The following is a 24,632-nucleotide window of genomic DNA, read 5'->3' on the forward strand; positions in this document are numbered from 1 at the left end:
TCCAATTTTCACTTTGATTCACTGTATCCTATATTGAAGAAATCGATTCTCTAAACTAAAATTTTATTTTATTTTTCAACTCAAAAATTAAACTCGTAAGAATATTTGATTGATTTTTTTAATGTGCGTGTTTAGAGTCATATTGCCCCGAACAACTTTTGAAGGTAACGACAATGTCAGTAATACAAAAAAAGGTGCCTTAAATTACAGATTTAGCAAAAAAAACTGTACTTTGCTCAACATCAATGTTTTGAGAAAAAATCTTTTTTTTTATTTCTTATTCCTTTTATTCCTTTACTTTATTGGAATCTCATGATAAATTGGTCATTTTTATATTTTAGTTGGCAAGAATCAGTTTACGTTGAAAATCTTTTCATACTTTTTCTTTTAAATTTTAGTTGGGAAAAATCAGTTTACGTTGAAAATCTTTTCATACTTTTCTAATTCAAAGTAAGAAACTTAATTTTTTTATAAACACAAAAAATTATAATTATGGAAATCCATTCAAAATTCAAAAATTCTGTGGATCTGTAAATATTTCAAAATATCGTGCTTTGTGACACAGATGCTGTGATAAAAGTTTCCTCAAAATTCTGTAAAAAAAACAGATTTTTCTGCGATTTCTGCAACCTTGCTCTGGACAACTGGTTCATAGAATACATTTTATAATAAGTTCCAGTTTCTTATGAATCACGTTAATATTTATTTATATTAAAATTTATGGAATCATTATTTATTTCGCTCAATTGATAAAACAATTGTTTCTCAAACCTATTTCCAGTTCGAGCTCAAGTGTAAAGTCAAACACAAGGAAATCGGATAGGTTTTCAATATTTGGCCACCAATTGAATCGTGAAATATCATAAAATTACTAACCCAGTGTACTTTGCTACACTTTGTAAAACTGAAGGAATGTGTGTAAAAACAAATTGGATTTTTTGTTTATTAGATAGTATATCGTTTTCAATTGGATTGTGAACATTGAAAACAACCTACCTAGAAAGCTACTTCTTAAAGTACAAAAAGTAAGGGCCAAAAAGAGTGATTATTATTCTGAAATAATGACTTAACTTTATTGGCTGCATTAGTACTCGAATTATGCCGAAAAATATGTATGAAAGCCTTCCTCCTCCCGTCGTCCCTCTGAAAAAAAGAATCAAGAACTCATTTCTTGTACCCCTAAAAATTAAACTTTTTGTGTGCCTAGTTTGGTACGCTGTGGCACCAATTAATTAGTTTTTGTTCTATTCGAACTTAATTTTACATCTTTTCTGTCCCTAAAGTTTATATATAAAAGGTGCTGCATACATTCAGGGGTAAAAACCACGCGTGAGACATAAGGCAAAAGGCAGCGCACCTAGCGGTTTATTTCGGAAGCTAGTAGTTCCGCTCAAGATCAAAGATGGTTCCACTCAAGATCATATTTTACTTTTAAAAACAACGCCATTAATTGATATTTTGATAGAAAACTTGTTACAAAAACCTGAATAATGCTTTTTTATGAATTTTTCTATCATTTTATTCATTGAGAATCAGTTTACATAGGTCAAGGGTGACATAAATTGACGTTCAAAGTCAGCGTAGATTGATGAAAATTGCAGTAGAAATGAATATGTTTTTAAATCTTCTAATAACATTATTTCAGTTAATAAATTTTAGAAAAAATGTCAATGCTTGTATGAAAAGATCTTGAAAAAGAGTTTTTTCAACAATTTGATAAGATTTATAAACAATCATTGCCTAAATTTTAGGAAAAGTAAATGGTTCCGCTCAAGATCAGATTTTGACTAGTTCCGCTCAAGATCATTTACCCTATGATTGAATTTCGGGGAGGTAATCTCAAAAAGTGATATGGAACTGTGTCCCGTTGGGATAGGAAAAGTCCCACTAGGGTGAATTACAGTCCCTAGTGGGAGGAAAGACACAAACATTTGAAAATAGTCCCGTTGGGGTAGGAAAAGTCCCCAAAGGGTCCCACTAGGGTGAATAACAGTCCCTAGTGGGTAGAAATTATTGAAAAATTGTGCAAATAGTCCCGTTGGGGTAGGAAAAGTCCCCGAAGGGTCCCACTAGGGTGAATAACAGTCCCTAGTGGGAGGAAAGAAACAAAAAAAAATCGAAAATAGTCCCGTTTGGGGTAGGAAAAGTCCCCAAAGGGTCCCACTAGGGTGAATAACAGTCCCTAGTGGGAAGGATGAATTGAAAAATTGTGGAAATAGTCCCGTTGGGGTAGGAAAAGTCCCCAAAGGGTCCCACTAGGGTGAATTACAGTCCCTAGTGGGAGGAAAGGCACAAAAAAATTTGAAAATAGTCCCGTTGGGGTAGGAAAAGTCCCCAAAGGGTCCCACTAGGGTGAATAACAGTCCCTAGTGGGTAGAAATTATTGAAAAATTGTGCAAATAGTCCCGTTGGGGTAGGAAAAGTCCCCGAAGGGTCCCACTAGGGTGAATAACAGTCCCTAGTGGGAGGAAAGAAACAAAAAAAATTCGAAAATAGTCCCATTTGGGGTAGGAAAAGTCCCCAAAGGGTCCCACTAGGGTGAATAACAGTCCCTAGTGGGAAGGATGAATTGAAAAATTGTGGAAATAGTCCCGTTGGGGTAGGAAAAGTCCCCAAAGGGTCCCACTAGGGTGAATTACAGTCCCTAGTGGGAGGAAAGACACAAAAAAATTTGAAAATAGTCCCGTTGGGGTAGGAAAAGTCCCCAAAGGGTCCCACTAGGGTGAATAACAGTCCCTAGTGGGTAGAAATTATTGAAAAATTGTGCAAATAGTCCCGTTGGGGTAGGAAAAGTCCCCGAAGGGTCCCACTAGGGTGAATAACAGTCCCTAGTGGGAGGAAAGAAACAAAAAAAAATCGAAAATAGTCCCGTTTGGGGTAGGAAAAGTCCCCAAAGGGTCCCACTAGGGTGAATAACAGTCCCTAGTGGGAAGGATGAATTGAAAAATTGTGGAAATAGTCCCGTTGGGGTAGGAAAAGTCCCCAAAGGGTCCCACTAGGGTGAATTACAGTCCCTAGTGGGAGGAAAGACACAAAAAAATTTTAAAATAGTCCCGTTGGGGTAGGAAAAGTCCCCAAAGGGTCCCATAGGGTGAATAACAGTCCCTAGTGGGAAGAAGGAATAAAAAAATTGTGAAAATAGTCCCGTTGGGGTAGGAAAAGTCCCCAAAGGGTCCCACTAGGGTGAATAACAGTCCCTAGTGGGTAGAAATTATTGAAAAATTGTGGAAATAGTTCCGTTGGGATAGGAAAAGTCCCCGAAGGGTCCCACTAGGGTGAATAACAGTCCCTAGTGGGAGGAAAGAAACAAAAAAAATCGAAAATAGTCCCGTTTGGGGTAGGAAAAGTCCCCAAAGGGTCCCACTAGGGTGAATAACAGTCCCTAGTGGGAAGGATGAATTGAAAAATTGTGGAAATAGTCCCGTTGGGGTAGGAAAAGTCCCCAAAGGGTCCTGCTAAGATGAATAACTGTCTTTAGTGGAAAGAAGGAACAAAAAAAATTTTTTTTTGAAAACAGTCCCATTGGGGTAGGAAAAGTCCTCAAAGAGTCCTACTAGGGTGAATTACAGACCCCTAGTCAGTCAATTGTTTAAATTATCTAACGTTTAATGAGTTTAGAAAAGAATTAATGTGTAAAAAATATAAAAAAAAGAAACGGATGAAGAAGTCAGAATCTTATGTAATATTAAAAATGTTTAAGAAAGGAAATTGAAAAAAACCAATGGTATAAAATCACGAGTCATGTGTAGGAGCCTTTACATAAATGTCAAGTGATTAAGAATTCAAAAACTCAAAGAAAAAAGTCAGACGTCAGTTAAAATTTGGGTTTATAACGTCAAGAAATTAAGTAAGTCAAAGTCGAAAATTAAAAAAAAAAAAAAGAGTAAAGAATAAAAAGTTAAGAAATTCAAACTAAAAAAAAAGAGTAAAAAGTACAGAATCGAAAGTTATTAGTCAAAAGTATAAAATCAAGGTTAAAGAACCAAGAAAGAGGATTCAACTTGCAAAAGTCCAGAATAAAAAAAAATGGAAATTAAGTATTTTAATTGGTTGAAGTCGATGCTGAGGAGTAAAAGTTTGAATGTAACTTAAACAAAAAAAAATAGTTAAAAAAAAGATTCGGTGAGCAATTTGTCTATTGGCAACAATAGTGAGTTTAAAGTAAGAAATCCATAGTCAATAAAGAAGAAAAGAAATTCTAAAAAGTTAGAGTTTCTACGAGTCGAAAATTCAAGGAATAAAAACATATCATGAGTCAAAAGTAAAATGTCGAGTGAATCAAATTTTATTGTTTTATGGGACCAGAATTGCAAAGCAATAGTAAAAAAAAAAAATACCTTAATGTCGGAAGCAGAAAAAAAACAAACTAAACATGCTCATGAAATAATCAAGAGTCGAAGATTCAACAGTTGAAAATTTAGTTTTAAGAGTAAAAATTGAAAGTTGTTTTATAGTCAAGAATATAAATAATAAAATAAAAGTCAAGAAGCAAAAGTTGAAATTGAAACGCCAATAATCAAGAAGCATGATTCAAGAACCTATAAGGAGCCAAAAGTGAAGACGTATTGAAAAACATTGTTTTTCATAACATAAAAATGTATTCAGAGATTTCAGTGTAAAAGGTAAAAAAAAAACCATAAAAAATAAGGAGCTAGGTGACGAGTTACGAAGACAAAGTTAAGTTATCGAGATTAAAAAAAAACAGTCTTAATTCAAGAATAATCCAAACTAAGAAAAGGAATAACAGGTCTATAGATGAAGACAAGAGTCAATAGTATGGACCAGAATATAGAAACGAGAGTAAAAATAAAATAAAATATTTGAATGTCAGATTGACTCATGAAATAGCCAAATGACAAGAATGAAAAGTCCAGTAGTTTAAGTATAAACCATAGTCAATCGTTCAAAAGTCAAAAGTTTAAAATAAAAAAAAACGTGAGTTAAGTAACAAATGATAAAAGATAAAAATTAAGTATTCAACATTGAGTCAAGAGTAAAAAAAATCAGGTTGATAGTTTAAAATTCAACGAATAGAAGAAGAGAATCAAAACCAATTGTCAAAGGTCAATGGTCCAAGAGGGAGTTAGTAATTAAGAATGAAGTTCAGGAGTAAAAATAAATCTAAAGATAAATATATAGCGTCAAAAATTAATAGTCTAGAGTTAAAGAAAAATCAAAAGGCATAAGAAGTGGCAAGAACCAAGAGGAGTAAAAGTTTGAATGTAACTTAAACAAAAAAAATAGCTAAGAAAAAAATCGACAAGCAATTTGTCAAGTGGCAACAATTGTGAGTTTAAAGTGAGAAACCCATAGTCAATAAAGAAGAAAAGAAATTCTATAAAGTTAGAGTTTCTACGAGTCGAAAATTCAAGGAATAAAAACATATCATGAGTCAAAAGTAAAATGTCGAGTGAATCAAATTTTATAGTTTTATGAGACTTAAACTAAAGGCTAAAATTAAAAGTCAAAAATGAATAACACATTAAAGACAAGAAAAATGTCACAAATAAGGAGACAAAAGTGAAGACGTATTGAAAAACATTTGATTTCCATAACATAAAAAAGTATTCAGAGATTTCAGAGTAAAAGGTAAAAAAAAAACATAAAAAATAAGGAGCTAGGTGACTAGTTACGAAGACAAAGTTAAGTTATCGAGATTAAAAAAAAAACAGTCATAATTCAAGAATAATCCAAAGTAAGAAAAGAAATAACAGGTCTATAGATGAAGACAAAAGTCAATAGTATGGACCAGACTATAGAAACGAGAGTAAAAAAAAAATATTTGAATGTCAAGAGATAAAAATAAATCAAGATCAAACGATAAAGGATAAAAATCAAGTATCTAACATTGAGTCAAGAGTACAAAAAATAGGTTTATAGTTTAAAATTCAACGACTAGAAGACAACAAGCTAGCGTTAAGGGTGAAGGATCAGATATTGATAAAAATCATGAGCGAATAATCAAAACCAATTGTCAAAGGTCAATGGTCCAAAGTAATTAAGAATGAAGTTCAGGAGTAAAAATAAATCTAAAGATAAATATAAAGAGTCAAAAATTAATAGTCTAGAGTTAAAGAAAAATCAAAAGGCATAAGAAGTGGCAAGAACCAAGAGCCAGTAGTGAGAATGTAAGAATAAAAAAAAAATTTTAAAAAAAATGTGATAATTTTATTATTCAAGAGGCAAAGGTAAAAAAAAAACAAGACAAGTTCAGAAATCTACATTAATTTATGAAAACATAAAGATTTTAGAATTGATAGTAAATGTTAAAAGTCATGTAAAGACGAATGAATAAAAAGTAGTAAATCAAGTGTAAAGATTAAGAATCAAGAATCATAAATAAACCAGAGTATAAAAAAATTAGATAAATATTTTAAGTTCCTGGGTTAGAAGTCAAGAGTATAAAAAAGGTTGGAAATCAAAAGTGAAGTTATGGACTTATTGAGAGTATACAGTCAGGCGTTGAAAACTTATGGAAGGATTACTGAGAAAAGGGTAAAAAACACCAGAAGGTAAGGCTTCAAAAATCAAATATAAAGTTTAGAGAGTAAAGATGCAATAATTTTGAATTATGTTTGGGAAGGAAAGAAAAATGAAACATGAGTTAAAAAATTTAAAAATTGAAAATCAAGAGTCAAAAATCGAAACAAAACACAAGACATCAGTCTTTACAATCAAGAATCATGAGTCAAAAGTAAAGATCATAAAATTAAAGCATGATCAAAAGATCATTCATTTAGTAATAGTTTTTTTAGAGAGATATCAATTGATTCATTTACAAAAATGTTATAGATGAATCATTCTTCAGGAAGAGAATCCGGAGAAAAAAAATGTTCTTAAAAAATGCTTTTTTAATTTTGCCAACCCCAATTTTCATGATTATAACTTTACGTATCTGAAAAACAGATATAAAATCCTATCTCCTATCTGAAGAATTTTTATTTTGAATAATGTCTAATAAATTAAAACGGGTCCTTATAGATATTTTCATGCGGTAATTTTATTTAAAAAGAGTAGAGGTAAAGGCGAATGTAGAGAATATTGATAGAGTTATAGTTTAATTTGAGTTAACAGGATTGAAATTATATTAACTGTTGAGAACACTGATAGTTATAGTTAATGAAAACTATAAAATAGTAAAAATAATAATTACAAAAAAAAATCAGGGAATCATTACATGAAATTTAGTGTGTACATCAGTCATTAATCATTAAGCGAAAGGTCAACTTTATTCCGAATGGTTTGCTAGTATAGGTTTCGTACGTTCCTATCATCGTGGGAGAGTTGAACCGAGAGAGTCTTTGGGTATTGAAAATGGGATGCTTCCAATTGAGCTTTTTGGGTGTTGAGTGTTCTCTCAGAGGAAAAGGAAAGCTTGGTCGACCTGGTTAGAGCAGTTTGTATAGAGTTGTGATAAAGCGCGAATCGTTTTCGTCGTTTCTAGCGAGAATTTAATTGAATCGGATAGGAATCTGTGTAGAGTTCAAGTGTATATTGAGAAAGAAGAACCATCAGTCACGACAGGCACGTTCATCTAACATCTTGCCTCTGATCTGTACAGATTCAACGATCTCACTCGAATTTATCAATCTTTAAAATTTTACTGTCAATTTTGCAATAGATATATTTTTTTCATTTAGAAGGCCATCATATGAATATTAAAAATATTTTAAACGGAAAAATGTAATTTGAATTTGAATGAAACTTTAAATTATAATTTTTGTGTATCAAACGAAAAAACACACTTGATATTTTTCATTTTCGAATTAAGAATAAATTATTCATAACTAAATATATTATTAAGTTAAAATCTGACTTATGATGCTGAAATCAAGAATCTACTTTTTTTTAAATTAATACAATCACTTTTTGTTTTGAAATCAAAGTTTTGTTACAAAACTTTGATATTTATTTTAGATCTTGAGTTTGTACCGATTTAAAAAAAAATTGAACTACAAAAACCTTAAAGGCAACTAGAATAAAAAACCCGATTTAATACACTTGACAGTGGATTGTAGCCTTTCTTACAGCCTGTAAATTATATTTGGGTACATATAAAACAAAATGAACTATGAATTATGATTAATGAATTTCATACGCAATAAATCCAAAATGAATTTAGGAAATAAAGATTCAAAGTTTTTATTAGGATAAAAGTATTTTTATATAATCATAAATTTCATAAAAATAACCTTATTTGCAACTAATTAGAGATTTTTGAATAACTAGATTCTGGAATATCATGTATGATTCCGTTTCTATGACATTATAATCTAACTCAATTTACTCCTTTTGGAGTTACAGCATATGATATCTTCAAAATGGAAGGGGTATAAAAATTAAGAATACAATTTAAAAAAAGATACCTGACCATGTATTTCAAATAATTCAACCTCTGAAGTAGAGGAAACAAATACATAGATAAAATTATTGGATAAAATTTCAATTGCTAGAGTAAAATACGATACCAAAATGTAGAAAATCTGTAGAATAAATTTTGAAAATTAATAATATTGAAAATTTTGAAAGCGTAGTATTTTTAATTTTGTTATTTTGAGATTTTTATTCTGTTTTGTTGATTTTGTCTATTTCGTTAATTTTGTTAATTTGGTCATTTTTTTCATTTTGTCAATAATGTCAATTTTATCAATTTTCATGATTTTGTCAGCATTGTTAGTTAGTAAATTTTGTCAATTTAACCAATTTTCTAGATTTTGTCGATTTTAACAATTTTCATGATTTTGTCAACTTTTTCAAATTTGAAAATTCTGTCAATTTTTTCAAATTTGTCAATCTTGTCAATTTTGTCAGCTTTGTCAATTAAGTGCATTTTGTCGATTTTGTCATTGTCAATTTGGCCAATTTTCTCAATTTTGTCAATTTTCTTCGATTTTGTCAAGTTTGTCAATTTTGTCAATTTGTCAATCTTGTCAATTTTATCAATTTGGTCAATTGGGTCAATTTTGTAAATTTCGCCAGTCAATTTTGTCAATTTTTTAAATAAAGTGAATTTTATCGATTTTGTCTTTGTCAATTTTGTGAATTTTGACAATTTGGTCGTTTTGGTCAATTTTGTCAATTTTGTCGATTTTTGTCAGTTTTATCAATCTGGTCAATTTTGTCAATTCAGTGAATTTTGTCTAGTTTTTCATCGTCAATTTTGTCAACTCTGCCAATTTTCTCGATTGTTTCAATTTTATAAATATTATCAATTGTTATGATTTTTTCAGCTAAGTGAATTTTGTCAAATCAATGAATTAAGCCAAGTTTGTCAATTTGGTCGATTTGGTCAATTTTGTCAATTTTGTCGATTTTTGTCAGTTTTATCAATCTTGTCAATTTTGTCAATTTAGTGAATTTTTTTGATTTTGTCATCGTAAATTTAGTCATTTTTTTTCAAATTTGTCAGCTTTATCAATCTTGTCAATTTTGTCAATTTAGTGAATTTTGTCGATTTTGTCTTCTCTTTTGTCAATTTTGTTAATTTTTTCAATTTTGTCAAATTTGTCAAATTTGTCAATTTTGTCAATTTTGTCAATTTTGTCAATTTTGTCAATTTTGTCAATTTTGTCAATCTTGTCAATTCAGTGAATTTTATCGACCAATTTTCTCGATTTTGTCAATTTTATAAATTTCATCAAATTTTATGATTTTTTCAACTAAGTGAATTTTGTCAAATCAATGAATTATGTAGGTTGTCAATTTCGTCAATTTTGTCAAATTGGTCTATTTAGTCAATTTTTTCAATTTTGTCGATTTTGTCATTTTTGTATTTGGTCAACCTGGCGAAAATGTTTTTTTCTGTTTCTTCGACATTGTCAATAATGATTATTAGCTTTTTAGCTTTTTATGCATGTTCCAAAAAAATCCCAAATGCTTCAAACTCTACTATGGAGGGCTTGGTGGCGCTACTGTTTGGTTGTCATCTTCCATTGGCTTCAGCAAGTGAAAGTTCAGATCGACCTCCAAGCAGTCATCGTTTTTGCAAGACACCAACCCCAACAACAACAACAACGCAACGTTAGATCTGAAGAGAGGAAGAGAAAAGGGAACAAAAAAACAAGCCCGAGAGCTTAAAGCTCGAGAGTATTCAGTAGCATTTGTCTTATTAGATTTAATTTGCTTCCACGGGCGAAATACTCTCCTGTCGTTGCTGCTTAAGAAAAAGCTTCGTAAGCACGAACGGCATGTGAGAAGATGAGAGGACATTCATCGTCCGCGTATCCGTGTTGCTTTCCCCTTCTCAGAGCAATCTGTGCCTGAATATAATGTTGGGCGAAGTTACTATCGCTTCCGTACCATGCAGTGTGGGCATGACGTACTCATCAACGACTTCATCAATTTTGGGGTAGTACCCCTTGGTGAAAACCATTTTTATGATTCAAATTAGGGGCTTCGGTTCCGAAATTTTTGTAATGGATCGGTATCAAACTGATCCATAAAAATAAAAAAAAATCATAGGCCGGGAAAATTTTAACTGTCTTCTTCCTCCCATACGGTTTCTGTCAGGATGACATCAAAACCTGAGTGGGAGTGAAGCCTCTCTGTTCTCCCTTCCACACATCGACAGGTCCATACTTTTAAATAGCAAGCGCGTATCTATGACGTCACGTATAATTTGACGTCATATATACGATAATCTTGAGTTTAGTGATTGCTGGTTGTGGCTAGCCAGCCATATTGACACGTTTTTGGAGTGATGATTTGATGATAATTACTATGAAAATTTATTTTTCAAACTATTTTGTTTTTTTTCTTTCTTTTATACATTGAAGAGGGAAAAAAATCTATTTTTTTAAGACAAAAATCATTTTTATTGTACTTCCCAGTTTCGCAAAAACGTCGTGACAAAGTTTACAAAAAATCACACCAGCACACACAAATACACTGACATCGTCTGAACTCGTCGAGCTGATTCGATAGGTACCTATAAAGGTATATCTAAGACCCATAATTAATGATCTCCCAAATCGACCGATTACTATACCTTTCTGTAAGAAAGGCAAAATAATATACGTAAGGCTAAAATATTGTCCCCCAAATAAACCAGAGCAATTGCCGGCAAGTTAAAACATAGCACTTTTTTCCTTCAAAAGTGTTCCAAAGTACATCCAAACAAGATTGTTTTTTTTTGTATGCGTGTTTTTGGGATGTGCTCTGTAAAAAACAGTACTTCCCAGTTACCCTCAAGAACCCATTTTCGTGGAAATTTTTAGCCAAACAGTTTTCAAAAGCCATACCAGAGAAAAGTTTTAAACATCAGGATACTGGGACTTGTGACACTTCAGTATAGCACACGGGGGAATCACCCAGCGCAAGCGTGAAGCACCGACCCGAATGCCATCACTTTCATTGACCGAAAGAGGCCCTTACATTAGCAAACCCAAACGCGAGAGATCTTGTCAACTGACAGCTAATGGCAGTGCTGCCTTATGTCCATTTGAGTCAGCCGAGAGACACTGTCAACTGACAGCTACTGGCAGAAAACGCGTGTAAATTGGTGAAATCGTTTGATTTAAATAATCAAATTAAATTTCTTTTTCAAGTTTAATTAGCATAAAATTCAGGAAAAATATTCAGTTAGGCTTCCGCTTTTCCAAATCCGAATTGCCGGGCCTTACGCTTAACCCCTGCCATCAGATTTTGCACAGCCACCTTGTCCACCTTCTTCGCCGCAGAAAGCCAGTTTGCCTTGAACTGCTGCTCGTTCTTAGCAGTTTTTTTGGTCTTTTTAAGGTTCCGCTTGACAATAGCCCAGTATTTCTCAATTGGGCGGAGCTCTGGCGTGTTGGGAGGGTTCTTGTCCATGGGAACCAACTGCAAGTTGTTGGTGGCGTACCACTCCATGGCCTTTTTACAGTAAAGGCAAGATGCCAAATCCGGCAGAAACAGTACGGAACAAGCGTTTTTCTTCCGAAAAGGCAGCAGACGTTTATTCAAACACTCTTTCACGTAAATTTCTTGGTTGACAGTCCCGGAAGCTATGAAAATGCTGCTTTTCAAGCCACAGGTACAGATGGCTTGCCCAACCAGATATTTCTTCGCGAACTTTGACAGTTTCATGTGCTTGAAAATATCTGCTACCTTTCCCCTTCCTTTTGTCGTATTAAACTCCTGTCCCGGAAGCTGCTTGTTGTCGGCTTTGACGTAGGTTTCGTCGTCCATTACCACGCTGTCAAACTTCGTCAACATCGTCGTGTACAGCCTCCGGGATCGCGCTTTGGCCAACGTATTTTGTTTATCATCGTGATTTGGAGTCACTACCTTCTTGTAAGTCGATAGCCCGGCTCGGTTTTTGCCTCGATGCACGGTTGTAGACGATACACCCTGCTTATTTGCGGCATCTCGGGGAGAGAGGTTTGGGTTTCGCTTGATACTACCGACAACTCTCTTTGTCGTCTCAGCGGCTTCCTGTTTTTGATTTCCCTCGATCCACACTTTCTGACTGTCGGCAAACGTTCCTCAAACACTTTAATTACATTTTTAATGGTTGTTTCGGCAACTTTTAGCGATGTTGGCTGCTTTGCGTGCGAGTAGCTCGGATTTTCGCGATGCGCGAGCAAAGTTTTGATACGCTGCTCTTCTACCTTGGACGACATTTTGACCACTGAAGAGTGAATTCCGAATTCAAAATAGAAGCAACACACACACACACACACACACACACACACACACACACACACACACACACACACACACACACACACACACACACACACACACACACACACACACACACACACACACACACACACACACACACACACACACACACCTTCAAACTGAGGGGTGTTCAGGTTTTTTAAATGCAAAATTGAAAGAAATACGTCAAGTTGACATTGACCAAATTTAGACTGTATCACCGTTTATCCGAGCAATATCCGGGCAAATTTTCTCAAAACTGAGAAATTCTTCAACAAAAATCAAGAAAAAAATTGAAAAATATTTGTTTTCATCTAAACTCATCGATAGATTTTCAACCATATTTAAGGCTTCCAAAAAACCTTTCATGATTATTTTTATAAAACTTACTCAAAAAAATTCGTTTTTGAGGTGTTTTATGTATTTTTTGTTTGGTTTGCCAAATAAAGTAAATAAATCCGGGCAAAATCCGGGTATTTTTCAAAGAAATCCGGGCAACCGGGCTGGGCCGGACTCTTCTCAAATTTATTATTAAATATCCGGGCAAACCCGGGTAAATCCGGGAAATCTTGCAACCTTATGAAACGACCGCAAGCCTTCTCGCAAACAAATTCGTTGAGCTATACTGTGATTCGTCTGGAACTTTTTCGCCGAATTACGCAAGGTGATTCCAGGTTCATTGTGAACTGATCGAATAACCTTTGCTCGCAGCTTCCGGTCAAATGTTCCACTTTTACGCCTGGTTTGTTTTGCTCGATCCATCGTAAGGGTCTCCCGGTAACGTTGCTGCACCGAATTTACAGTCGATTTTGGATATTTCAGGAATTTCGCGATCTTTACCCCTGACCACGTCGGTTTCTCTACGTGAGTGTGTAGAATTTTCCCTCGCCTTTCGCGTTCCATCGTCGATAACTTTTGACTGACTGCTTCAATCTTGATGAAATTTTCACCACTAAGTAAACAAACCATCCGGATCAATACACTGTCAATAGATTCGCGATGTGACAACCACAGGTCCTTTAAAAAAAATTTTGGTATCCGACTCCTCACGCTGCGCGTTCGAACTTGAAAGACATGTTGTCATTCACGCTGTCGCGTGGCGGACGGAGCTAAGAGATCACCTCTAACTTTCACGCAGACCTAGGAAGCCGCGGCAGACCTAGACCAATGTATTTGGGCCCCCGCTTCCGACGGCGGGTTGGCGGCCACCTCGGATTTGGGAGCTTCGGTGGCTTTGTGCCGCCTCGACCCCTTCATCCTCGTTGGTTGCGGCTTTGCCACAAAAGATTAGTATTATGAGAACCCAATTTTTGTGGAAAAAATCTATTTAAATTTTTTGAATTTCAGGTTGGATAAAAATATTAAATTTTCTGGGAAATGGCAATTCTGGCGAAAAATTTTCTGGGAAATGGTTCATTCTGGTAAAAAAATTTCTGGGAAATGGTTATTCTGGGAAAAAAAAATCTGGGGAAGTGGATTTCTGGTGATTGAAATTCTGATGATTTTTCATTCTGGGCAATGGTTTTCGGGAAAATGAAGTACAACCATAAAAAATCATGAAATGCAAGGTAAAGAGATTTAAGAATTTGAGGCAACGAAATGGGGGACTTAGTCTCTTTTGTAATTATGAGTCAGGTAGTGTAACACTATATCGAAAGAGAATTTGGTACAAAACCGTAACACTGTAATTTCACTAAACGGAGAGTTGATGAGTAGCACCAACAGAAGTTTAAGGCGACTGTTCAAACGTATGTGAAAGCGAACTTAAGTTCTGTAGCCCATGTGTTAATGAAATTTTTGACAAATTATATAAACAATGTATCCTAAACGATCAAGTTATTCATAGAACTTAAGTTGTATGTAGTCATAGAAAAAAATTGTGAATTTATAGAGAATAAATTAATTGGATTCTTAATAACAGCTACGAGGGTAAAAAAAAAATAAAAAAGTTGACTGCCAGCAGAAGTGCCTATTGCAAAATTTATCGCCCCAACGGAAAATGTGACTCCATTTAAAATTTTCTTACCATAACGGCTTCAAATAACTTCTCTTTTGGTTTTTAACATCCTCACGGAGTGGAAAATTTTGAAAATTGAAGGGTTTACCTACTAGAAATAGTTCTAAATTTTGAAACGGTTTTCCCGGGAGGGGGGGGGTGTAATTACCCTGATTATCGCCCCCCCCCCCCTTCATAGTACCACGCATAAACAACGATTGGCATAGTAAAATATTTTCGTAAAAGTTCTCAGACACTTTAAAGGGAGTTAAATCAGAATCTACTTCAGTCAAATTGAGACATTCGAATAAACATTGCCGGACCGAAAACCACTACTTAGTCTTCATCAAACACTTTCTCGACTTCATGAAACGTTTCCATAAATGTGTGCTGGTGGAAAACATGTCCCTTTATTTACTTTCTGTCTTCTGATTTGCCTTTTCAGGAAACATTAACGCTGGACTGACTGGAGCTGCTGCCCTACATTGCCCTTACCCGCGGGAGGCAGGGTTTGAAACCGGTGCCGGTGGGTAGGTTTGTGTAATCGTAAAAAGAAATCAGAAAATCAAAACATAACAGCCGTTGCTGCTGGAGAAAATCGACCACCCTCAGCAACTCCACTCATTCATATCGAGGACTTTGGAAAAAGGGGTCACTCACCAGGCTCACCTTCACACCGGTCACCGGACTCACCGGGCACAAAAGCTCGAGCACCGAGATTGCACAAGAAGTTTTGTTTTGGGTAAAAGTAGCACTTCTCTTGGTGGGCGGAGGGCGGAAAAAGGTCGACCTTTGCAGCTGCCCGCTCACAATAGTTGTCGGTAACATAGTTAACTCCGGCTCACCGATATAGTTTTCAGAATGGAGACGATTACGAGAGAAAATATACAAATAAGAAGTGATAATAGAATAGTGGTGTTGGAGGATGAAGGGGGTGTGATTGGTAGAGTGGCGGCGCGTCCGGGGGAAGTAGACTCAACAGCAGCAGCCGGACTAACACAATCAAATGTGTCGATTGTGGATTGCTGCGAGGTGCGAGACGAAAAGTCCCAAAACGACAAATCAGTTCAGTCTCAGTCTCAGCCATCGAAGCAGCCAGCAACGGCTTTGGGACTTCGCGCGTGGTTCCGCAAGTCTAACACTTGTGGCAGTTTGTACGCAAAGTGCAATTGCAAACATCACGGATTGTCCTCGTCGGGATCGCACTCGGTAGAATCGCCAGAAGGTGTCAATAAAACGATCGTTGGAAGTGAGCACAATCGAAGTAGGCCGATATCGACATCGGAGAAAGATTTCCGTAAAATTAAGCTTTTGGAGGCTTTCACGCATCCCGATACGCCTACTGTTTTTACGCAAGAGAACAAGTACGCAAGCAATCTGAGCGAGTCTCCAAGCCGATCTCAAATAACGTCCGTGCAGACAGGAGGCTTCGAAATATTGCACTCAACACATTCCAAGAGGCTCTCAACGCCAAGTTTTGGTTCACACTACAAACCCTTTCATCCTGAGTTCGTTGTGAAGAAACTTGGACCCAAGTCCGCACTCTCAAATGAAGAAAAAACTCCCTCTATCTCGATTCCTTCACCACGAAGAAGTACTCTGAAGAAAAGTCACAAAAGTTTTCCCGGACTATCTCCCTCGGATAGCAGTGCGGAATTCGTGTCGCACTCACTGAAGCACAACTTTTCCGCTTCTTCCAGTGTAGACGAATCGCAAGAAGATTGTCCTGATGAGCTTTGTGATCGCCAAACAAGTGGAAGTGAAGATCTCAGCAGCTCCCACGAATCCTACATATCCTTCACGGCCGGCCGAAATCCGCTCTTTAACAACGGAAATATCCGGCAGCTTTCCCTCAAATACGCAGGTATCACTGGTACCAATATCCTAGCCCCGAAAATATCCCCGAACCCGGAAAAAACTCCCACAAAAGAAGAACAACCCCCGGTGTGCGAAAATCACGTTCTGCTAGTGAACCCAATTCAAGCCGATCCATCGATCGTTTCTAGTGAATCGATCCCATCGGCACTCCCCAATAATCAGTGCTTTAGTGATAGTGCCTGTGAAAGTGACCAGAGTTTGGATGAATCTGGACCAAACAGCAGCAGCAGCAACAACAACAGCGATAACGGCAACAGTGTTACAAACTTTCAAGTACCTTCGGTCAAATCCGCTGCCAGCACCCCAACCAAGGAACCTCCAGCAACCAAGCTCAATCCCTCGGCTCAGGAATTTTTCATCCAATCGGGCATCCTCGGACCAATGGGCAATGGATCGTCGGTACTCAATCGCAAAACTTCCAAGATCGTGCCCAATGTGGATGCGCCAGTCAAAGAAAAGGTAAGTGATCGATCGAATGAATATGATCAAGTGACGCGATTTCGCGACGCTAATTGGTTCAATCAATACAACACATCATCGAATCGGAGGAGATTGTGAATTTATCGAGCGTTGATCACGCGACGCCGAATGGTCGAAGCGATACAACCCGCATTTTTTTTGCTTCTGAAAATTGTGTGTCCTCTGTCGAAGATTTTCTGTTTGTTGAATTGATGTTTTGCAGCAATTAATCTGGTGCTAATTTGTTGGCAATTGGTTGAGTCTACAGATGACTCAAGCTTTCTGGAGCAAAAACAAAAACGCCAATGTGATGGCTTTATCTACGGACACATGTTTGTTGATATTGAAAATTATTGTGTTTTTAGAAGAGAGAAAATCTATTCTTATTTCGAAACCATCAAATCAGTTCAAAGTATCATAATAATCTTTCTAATGTACCGAAGAACTGAGATTTTGAGATTCCTAATAATTTCTATGAAAATTATAATGAAATTTTAGTATAAAAACTTTTAATAAATCGGTTTATTGAAAAATGAAATGCTTTGATTAAGTAAGAATGTGTATCTACCGGAAGCAAAACCGTGCGAACGAGTTTAGGGGTTCACCCTCCCTTCCACCCCCAAGGAGATATTTTCCAAGTAAAATTTTGTAACGGGAAATTACTTGATCTTAAAAGGTGTTTGATAAGTGTTAGAAAGCAAGTTAGAAATACGCTCGCCTCCGGCGGAAATATGTCATAAATCACCCTAGGCTTGAGTTATTTAACTTTACTACACAACATATGAATTCAACCTAAAATAAAAATCCTATCTTGTCTTTAGATTGGGTTTTTATTAACCAAGTGCAGTGTTTTAAATTTACCATTTCAACTTCAAAATAAGTTCATCTAATACTAATTTTATACATAAACAAGTTGCAAGCCATGTATCAGATGTTTACCACTCACGGTGGTCTTCAGAATTAGCAAAAAAAAACAAATTCCTAGTATCCTCTACCTTATTACTTAATTTTTTTTGTAGCGGCTCCCCACATTCCCCCACACCAAAAAACTTATTTGAGCCTCCTGGTAATGCTACTATTATCAGCACGTCTGGCAGTAAAACAAAAGAAACTTAAACTCGAACAAACTTTAATCATGCTGAGAACACAAATATTTATAACGTAGTGCGAGGAAATGTATGGTTTAATTGAAATAGATTTACTCTCTCTATAATATTTTCTTCCATAGGTCGTTGATTCAAATATTTTTTTTATGTGATGAACGAAACAACATGTAGGTATTTAGAATTTTTGTATAGTTAAGAGAAAGTAGGTGTGTGTTGAAGTATTTTGATAGTTATTTCAAATCGTTCTCCATTTGTTGAATGATATTATCGGTTGATATTGCTGGGTAAAAAATAGGTGTGTCATCAGCAAATAAGCGGGCTGTGCCATAGAGTGATAAGTTATAGAGATCATTTGTATACAAGAGAAATAGTAACAAGTCAATATTACTTCCTTGAGGAACACCAATATCAATTTTGCTCAAGTCGCTTTTTGTATCCTCGTTAGCAACAAACTGTTTTCTTCCCAATAAATAGCTGCGAAGAAAGTCATTAGTTGCGCCTCTTATCCCATATTTATTCAGTTTAGACAACAATATATCGTAATTTTGAGTGACAAAAGCTTTCTTAAGATCTAAAAACAGTGCATCAACAATATTTTTGGAATTGACTTCAGAAATAATAGAATCAACTAACTCAGTAAAAGCAATGAACGTTCTACTCGATCTGAATCCATGCTGCAAGCTATATAATATAATTTCCTGGTTCAAAAAATGCACAATTCTGTTCAATAAAAGTTTTTCAAAAACTTTGCTGAAGACAGATTGAGATAGGGTGGTTTTTATTTACGTCATGAGGTTCGCTTGATTTTAAAATGGGAATTACTTTTGCTATTTTTAGGCAATCCGGATAAACTCCTGTCTCTAAGTAGTGATTGAAATATAGCATGAGTAATTCAGAAAATTTTTCACTGTTAAAGCATTAATAGGAAATCCATCAGTTGCACGGCTCTTTTTGTTCTTAAGGGATAGAATTATTAGTCGGACCTCATTTGCACTAACTGGATATGAATACAAATGTATTTTGTACTCGGTGAATATGGGATAGATGATCACTTTCAGAGTTAGTTGGAATTTCTTCAGCTAGTTTTTTCCCAATCGTGGAAAAATTTTGTTGATTTTTTTCGCTTACCTCAGTATTGTTGGTTTTATCACCTTGTTCATCAGGAAGATTAATTGGAGTGATAGCTTTATTTTTGCCAATAAGTGTGTTTATGTTTTTCCAGAGCTTGTAATGAGGAGTTTTGCTCGATATTCGCTCATAATATTGTTTTTTGCACTGTTGTTTTTTATAGTACATTTTTTTTATATGAATGAGCATTTCTTTTAGTTGAAAATTATCAGAGTGCCTCTTGCTACATTTCAATATTTTAATTTTTGTAAGCGCCCAGAGATCTAACGACATCCATGAACAGTAATTGTTTTTAAGTTTAACCTTTTCATTGACTGTTTTACGGTTGTAACATGTTGTAATATGTTGAAAGCCATCATTAACGTTTTCTGGAAGTTGAATATTATTCATATAATCTAGAAACAAGCTGTTTTTTCTTACTTTCTTTCTTTCTCAAGGATTGTCCCTTTTTTCTCGCATCAATGTCAGACGTTTAGACGATCAAGGTCAGTTCGTTTTGAAATCACGTGGTCTTATAAGTTTATAGTTTTTGGTCTAGTTGGAATAGTGTTTGTGCAGGCATAACCGAAAGATTCTAAAATTGATTTATAATTCATAACAGCGTTCAAACTAGCCTAATTTTTGGGAATATTCATGGCACCAAGCAGGCGCTGGCGAAGGACTCGTCCATGGGGGGTGAGTTTTTTCGAAATTCAAATTCAGCTAGTATTAACAACAATACCAAAACAAACAATAAACTTGCAGTAACGCTTCCATTTCCACTAAAAGTTAAAACATTTGGTCGGTGACCCCCCATCCAATATATATTTTTGAATTTTTTTTAATTTGAAATATTTCGAAACGTTTAAAAATATATATTTTAAGTGTTTTACAATATCAGTGATGCTTATTCTTTAATTTTAACTTTAAATAATATGAATTTAAATGGTTCGCAAAAAATTGTCATCCAAATCCATGAAAGTTTTTTAAAATAATTTTAAACTAGTTACAGAAAAAAGTGATTAAAACAAAGAATATTGCGTAACAAAATATCTCCTAATCTTAACATTTGAAAATCGGCTGGCAATTTTTGTCAGCATTCTTGAAGGGTTGAATTATCTGAAATCGTAAAAATTATCTGTAATCATATAAATCCATAAATGAGTCCATTCTCTTTAGATTTTCTGATTGTGAAAACATTTGTGAAATTGTTATTAAACAAGATTAAAGATGAAGAAAATCACTATATATTTGAAACCAGTTTAACTTTTTTTTGTGGTAACGCTTATTGTGATGCGATCTAGAATTGAAACGTTTTTCATAATTTATTATTTGGGAAAACTCAGAAAATCAAATAGTTATTGAGTCAACATTGTACATTAAAATGAAGCTTTGAAGTTGCCGCTTCGAATTATTTTTCAACACAAAAATTTTGATTTGAAAAAGCGAGACAAACTAATGAAAATTGTTCAAATTTTTTAATGGTTTGACTATAAAATTTGGTAAGTCTATCCAAAAAAAATTAAATTTATTTTTTTGAAAATTATAATAAAATGTTAACTCAATTTATCTGCCTTGTCGGTAAAAGTCACGTTCTTCTAGTAATAACATTTCAAATAAAAAAATAGGGTGTTAAAAGCCCTAATGTAAAATTTAATCGTCTTGCAGGTTTGAACAAATTTTATTAAAAAAAATTAAATTAATTTTAAAACTTTATTCAGTAATGTTAGGAATATATGTTATGATATCCTTCCAAATTTTTAGAAAAATGTAGAATTTACCTTTTTAGAATCATGCATCGTCATTTTAAAAAAAATTTCTCTAATCGAATGAAATAGGTATTATAAACAAAATCAGATTCAGATTTGTTACGCTTAAATCTTTCAAATCAACCAATAAATTAGAAGCACAAAAATCCTGTTCCTTAAAATAAATCCTTTTTTCTTTGAAGTTTTTAAAGGGCTATACGAGTTAATGGAAATAAATCCATCTTAAATGTTAAAAAAAAACTTATTTCTGTATTCAAAACATTTAACATTAAATTTTGTTTTTATTTTCAAATAAATTTGCCGTCAAACTCTATCAATTTTATGAAATATTTTTTTAAAGATTGTTTTTGTTTTTTTATTTTTTATTTTGAATTTTTGTGGTCTGAAAACATATTCTTCTTGGAAGCCTGCATAACTTAATTTTTATTTTTTTTTACCTTCTGTCATTTCCAGGACCCAATACTTTATTTGCAAGCGACAAAATATTCAAAGCTTGAATTTTTAAACTTTAAAACCTTCGATTGAAAATTTATGAACATGTGATTAATTTTAATTATACTCAATCATGTTTTAAATCGAAAATTCGATTCCGACAGTTACCGATGTTTACAGCGACTTTTTGGGAATTTTCTAATTTAAACTTCGATGTCGAGCTAATGTGCATAATTTATTCTTATTTTCATGTTGAACCTACCAATAATTTATAATATTCTTTTGGTAATAATATACCTACTATTTTTAGTCAATGAAAATTGCAGCTCGATACCATATTAAATTGTTTTCACATAGAAAAGTAAACAAATTCAAACATTTTTACTGATAAAGGAAGAGGATTTCATCACCTTTTACGGTATAATAACTTCAAAAACTTGGTTAGAGAATTTTCAGTCAGAATGCGGAAAACTTGTGGAACTGCTTAATCTATATTATTAAGCGTAGGGTCATTTGACTTTTTAATTAATTGTTGTTATTTTTCAGGTGAACATATAATTTCATTAATTTACACAATCATAAGGGAAAGTCGGGTAAGACGGACACTTTCAACATCACAGTTAACTGATCATTATGCACATTTAATCATAGCACCCACCGGATTGACATAATACCGTTTGAAAATAATTGTTTTTATTACATGATACACATTTACAAAAAAAATATTGTTAAGCTTTTTTCATGATACTCGAGACTTATGTTAAAATATTAAGCTAGCAAAGTTTATGATCCAAATTTTTGTAATCCAAGATATTCGTTCGTTCAATGTTTCGTTTTCCATTTGTCTCGCTTATGACTGACATTAAAGTCAAATCATATCGTGTACAATTTTTTTAAAACAATCGATTCGGTCTGGTCAAACACCGACTATTTTTATTCCTTTTTTTTCATAATTTAATATAATATAATATAATTTAATATAATATAATATATAAATATAATATAATTTTTATTTATTGTTGATCAATTTAATTTTATTGTTGATTTATATCATATCTCATATATTTATTTCATATCTAATAAAAATTTCAATGGGTGCATCAGGGTGTCAAAACAAAGAGTTGAGCGCATGGGTATGTATCTGTGGCAGTACTTCTCTTATTAAGTTCTCCTGCTGTTTGACGCGCTCTTCTAAAAACAAATCTTGGGGGCGGGGACTACAGAGACTTGCATAGTAAGTTAGTTGTATATTCGGCAATAACTTCTCGATACCAAACTATCTTTACCCTTCGGATATAGTAAGTTACTCTACTTACGAATCCATTCCCTTGAACGTCTCATGCAGCAGATATTAACCGAATATATGGTAACCTATGGTGACTTGTTGCTGAAGCCTTAGCCACAACTGCGGTGAATCCATGCACCCAAGGTGGCTACCAAACATACATATGTACATACATAAATTATGGGACACGTTAAATCTGGACGCATTAAAAGGGTCTATCTCGGAGCTGTGTAAACAAAATGAAAATGTTTTGTACTCAAAGTGTAGAGTTTTTATTGCACTTTAAAGGAAAAATAATAAAAAAATATTCCGATGTTGTTTTGATGAAATTTCGAAAAACACCCTATTCGCTGACCTCAGCGGCCATTTTGTTCCACAATCTCTTCATCTCTGTTACATCCCGAGTCGTCCTACCATTCTTCTTCATCGTCTGCTCGTCAATTGCCCAAAATTTGACGAATTGAGAGCAGCTTGGTGGGTTGATGTCCTTTTCGACAAAATCCACCCGTTGGCCCGGTACAACTGTAGTACCTCTTTGATGTAGTTGCAGCTTGTCAAATCTGGCGAAAATTTTACTGGTTCTTTGTGAGATCTAATGTACGAAAAAAAAAAACGTTCTTCAGGCACTCCTCTTTGTACATTTCGGAGTCCATGGTCTAGTTTTTTACAAAAACTGGGGTTTTTCGTCCGCAGCTGCATATACCTTGCCAGATCAAACACTTTATTGCAAATTTATCGCCAAAAACGAATTTCAACTTGGCGGGGACATCCCCTCGACCGGTGGCTTTGTAAAATTTTTGGTCAGGAAGGCACCCAAAATCCATCTTCACGTACGTTTCGTCATTCATGAGAATGTATCCGTCGTACCTCGTTAGAAACTTGTTGTACAACTTCCGGGCACGTCCTTTGGCTACTACATTCTGCTTCAATATCCGGTTTGATTGCTTACTGGCCCGATAAGATCGTATTCCTTCGTGCAGACGAATCCTTCTGACGGTCGGCATTGAATTTCCTTGCGATGTGATAGTCCGACTGCCCTGGATTTACCTTGATCGTTCTCAACAGTTTCAAATGCAGTTTCCGATCCGTAGTTCTATTATGACGCTTGGTATCAACCTGCAGATCGAGAGTACGCATCTCACGGAAACGTTTAAAAACGCTACACACGGTCGATTTGACCATTTTTAACGATTTCGCGATGTTTGAACCCGACCAAGTCGGATTTTTGACATGGGTGTCCAAAATTATAAATTAAATTTTCAGCACTGATAGAAAAAACATTCCAAAACAAAATACTGTCAGAACATTCTAGATCCGACAACTAGGAGTTCTATGGTATAATAAACAATGCGTCCAGATTTATCGTGTTCCATGCTTTAGCCGTATAATGACAACAATAAAAATAATCGTTCATGAATGGTAAATGGAGAAAATACCTCTCTGACACCTTACCCATAAGCTAAATCGTCAAATGAAACTAGTCGAGCTGTAGCTCTTTAATTCAGTTGGCTTCATCGAGTTAAATTCGCTGCTAGATTCTACGGCTTGAACGCTCATCGTGCCCCGATTGATTGTGCTCTGTTTGCCCCGAGTCAACAAATGAAGTAAAAACGCGTTTTCTAATTGATTTTAGTGAAAAAATAAAAAATTAAAGATGGTGAAAATTGAGAAATAATGTGTATATCATGTTGCAGTGCGTACATTATAGATCAAAATGATTTAACCATCATAAGAGCTTATTTTCCGGCGCTCAAAAATTATAATATATTCGTCACTTGAGAACCTAGTTGGTTTTTTTCAACATTTCTTCAAAGATGCTGAAGATATTTTTTTGCTGTTGAATTTATACCATAGGAATAACGAAATTAATCCCCATGATAATTTATTTCAGAAAATTCGTACTTTTGAAGAAAAGAGGAGTGCTTACTATGCCCCGGGTGCTCGTTATGCCCTTATCT

At 34.6% G+C, this 24,632-nt stretch overlaps 1 protein-coding gene across 1 annotated transcript in view; it reads left to right on the forward strand.

Annotated features, from left to right (window-relative positions):
* LOC129743641 (cGMP-dependent protein kinase, isozyme 1-like) overlaps positions 1 to 24,632 on the forward strand; it is a 118,708-nt gene that overhangs the window by 60,014 nt on the left and 34,062 nt on the right. The window contains exon 2 of the mRNA XM_055735719.1: positions 15,084 to 16,975. Coding sequence (XP_055591694.1) covers positions 15,500 to 16,975 — 1,476 coding nt within the window. The 5' untranslated portion in view covers positions 15,084 to 15,499. The remainder of the gene's footprint in view (positions 1 to 15,083; positions 16,976 to 24,632) is intronic.

This window comes from Uranotaenia lowii, chromosome 2 (genome assembly GCF_029784155.1).
Source record: "Uranotaenia lowii strain MFRU-FL chromosome 2, ASM2978415v1, whole genome shotgun sequence".
In the NCBI taxonomy this organism is placed as follows: Eukaryota; Metazoa; Arthropoda; class Insecta; order Diptera; family Culicidae; genus Uranotaenia; species Uranotaenia lowii.